This window comes from Zingiber officinale, chromosome 2B, assembly GCF_018446385.1.
Source record: "Zingiber officinale cultivar Zhangliang chromosome 2B, Zo_v1.1, whole genome shotgun sequence".
NCBI lineage: Eukaryota > Viridiplantae > Streptophyta > Magnoliopsida > Zingiberales > Zingiberaceae > Zingiber > Zingiber officinale.
Genome location: NC_055989.1, coordinates 67,350,077 through 67,352,704, shown reverse-complemented (window position 1 = coordinate 67,352,704; position 2,628 = coordinate 67,350,077). Strand labels below are relative to the sequence as shown.

At 51.8% G+C, this 2,628-nt stretch overlaps 1 protein-coding gene across 1 annotated transcript; it reads left to right on the top strand.

Moving 5' to 3' along the window:
* Positions 1 to 498: 498 nt before the first annotated feature.
* On the top strand, positions 499 to 2,419 carry LOC122045780. The gene has a single exon (XM_042606151.1). It carries the CDS (start codon positions 628 to 630, stop codon positions 1,894 to 1,896), a length of 1,269 nt encoding a protein of 422 aa, XP_042462085.1. The 5' UTR covers positions 499 to 627; the 3' UTR covers positions 1,897 to 2,419.
* The last annotated feature ends 209 nt before the right edge of the window (positions 2,420 to 2,628 follow it).

The following is a 2,628-nucleotide window of genomic DNA, read 5'->3' as shown; positions in this document are numbered from 1 at the left end:
GTCATGGATTTCTAAAATCGCAAGGAGTTCAAATATGATGTTTATTATTATTTTGACTTTGATAATTGTACAAGGTTTTAAAAAAAAAATCGTCATATTGATTTGTTCCTATGCCTCTTATGGAATGATCATACCCACATTGGGTCTAATATCTTCCCATATCAAATTAAATAATGGACATCATATTTGAACTTCTTGTAATTTTAGAAATCCATAGAAACTGAAATGAGTGCAATCGGAGCTCTCTTGGTCCATCAGTGGATTTTGATCGAAACCCACTGATCGACCTAGAAAGCTCCGATTGTACCCATTTCAATTTCTATGGATTTTTAAAATTACAAGTAGTCAAAATATGATGTCCATTGTTTATTTTGATTTTTTCAAATGTATTAAAATGTGATTAAAAATTGACTAATATTAAATATAAAAATAATGTACGCTTTTTGTTTTTTCTTTAACGGTTTATGACTGCGGGTTGATGTTCGGCTCCACGTGCCGCTGCAGTCGCGGCGCGAGTGCCAAAGCTGTAAACATAATTAATCGCTCCCTCACCCCAACCACCTTCCTCTTGTTGGTCTTCTCGGTTTCGAAGCGGCGCGTGCGGCGGCGACGGTGAGACGAGGATCGATGGGCGACAGGGCGGCGGACTTACGGGACGGCATGTTGTGCCTGGACCACCCTTACCGGAGCAACCCCGGTGGGGTGTGCGCCTTCTGCCTGCAGGAAAAGCTGGGCAAGCTGGTTTCCTCCTCCAAGTCCACCAACTTCCTCCCCCTTCAGCATCCGCCTTCCACTTCTTCCTCCTCCTCCTCGCCTACTGCCTCCCGCGCCGACCTCGCCGGCGGCGAGGTCGTAGGGCACGACGGTGCGGCAGCCGGCCGCGGAACCAAGTTTCATTTTCTAGCAGCTGGACACATCGAGAATGAAAAGAGCGACAGCAAGTTGGTCGCCGGTGGGACTACCCGCGCTACTGCTCCTGTCGCAGTGGCTAAGAATGGCGGTAGATTGGGTTTGAAACGGAGCAAGTCTGTGGCGCCGAGAAGGATCGGATCCTCCCTTGCACAGGTCGGCGATGGCGGTGGCCGCAGTAACGGAGAAACCGCAGCCGCCGTGGCAGATAGTCTTCGGAAGAAGAGTTTCTGGTCGTTTCTCTACCATTCTTCCGTCTTTTCTGCTTCCACCTCTTCTTCGGCGGCAAACGGCAACATTAACAGGCGTCGATCCACCTCGTCCTCTTCTGGCGGAGTGTGCGACGGAGACCCCACTAAGCAGCAGCCACCGCCACCGCCCCCTGCATTAGATAAGCTGGAAGCAACACACGGGACCCCCATCCAGCTGGGGCAAAACGGCGGCGGAAAGGATAGCCCAAGCGGCGTCCAGGCGTCGTCCTCATTCGGGCGGAAGGTGGTGAGATCCCGATCGGTAGGCTGCGGTAGCAGGAGCTTCTCCGGCGACTTCTTGGAGCGCATCTCCACCGGCCTCGGCGACTGCACGCTTCGCCGCGTCGAGTCCCAGCGCGAGGCCAAGCTCAAGAGCACCCTCCACATCGACACCGACGGCGACCCTCACCGTCTAAGGATGAAGGAGAGGGTCAAGTGCGGCGGCCTCTTCGGCGGATTCGGAATGATGTCGTTCTACTGGCTCTCCGCAGCTGCCGCAGCACCCGACGAAGACTTCGACGGCGGCCTCAGAACCTCTGCCTCCACCCCGGGGGGCAGAGCAGGCGTCACACCTCGCCGCCGCACCAGGAGCTGGGGCTTGGCCTTCCCCAGCCCAATGAGAGCCTTCCGGTCATATACCTCCACTTCCCGGTCAACGTCCAAGCTCATCTCCTCCATCAATGCCAGCAACAAGCTGGTCAACGGCGCCGCACCATTCCTCTCCGTTCGAAGCTAGCTCTTCAATCACCGCCCAACAATCCATCAAATTGAATTGTCTCCCTGTGTAATGTTCCAGCGAAAATGCAACGCGCCGCTGCCGCTGCCGCCGCCGCTCGTCTCCAGCCAGAGAGCGCACCTGAAGACTGTCGAGGGCGCAGTAACGCACGCGTTGATGGCTCGCTGGGCGCTGACACTGTTGGCGACCCTCTCGCTCCTGTTTGATGCAGCGGATCAGTGGTGGTGGTGGTGGTGCGCTGCTTTGCCCTTTTCTCAGAGACAAAAGATCGTGCACTTTCTGAGCCCCCTCGCGATATCGCATTAGAAAAATTGCAGGTGTCCTGAGCCCACTGCCGCCTCCGTGACCGGGTCTACCGCACTGCTCTTGCTGCCACTCTGCTTGTGTTTGTTTGTGAGGATTCTTGTTTTAGGGTTTAAGATTTAGGGCAGTCAGCAGTGTTAAAGCTGATAGGCTCTTGTCTTAGGCTATGTTTAGTTGGATGTAATGTAATTGAGCTTGTAATGTAATTAAATTTGTAATGTAATGTAATCCTGATTACATTATTACATTTGGTAATGTAATATATGTAATCTTTGATTACAAGGATGATTACATTCTTTTGTTTGATGTTCATTATTTTTTTTTAAGGAATGTAATTTGTATTATTATAAAATGATAAAAATATCCTACGACCTCAACCGGTGGGCGTAACATCTTTGTCAGAGTTTGCGGTCATCCCCGGCCGCCGCC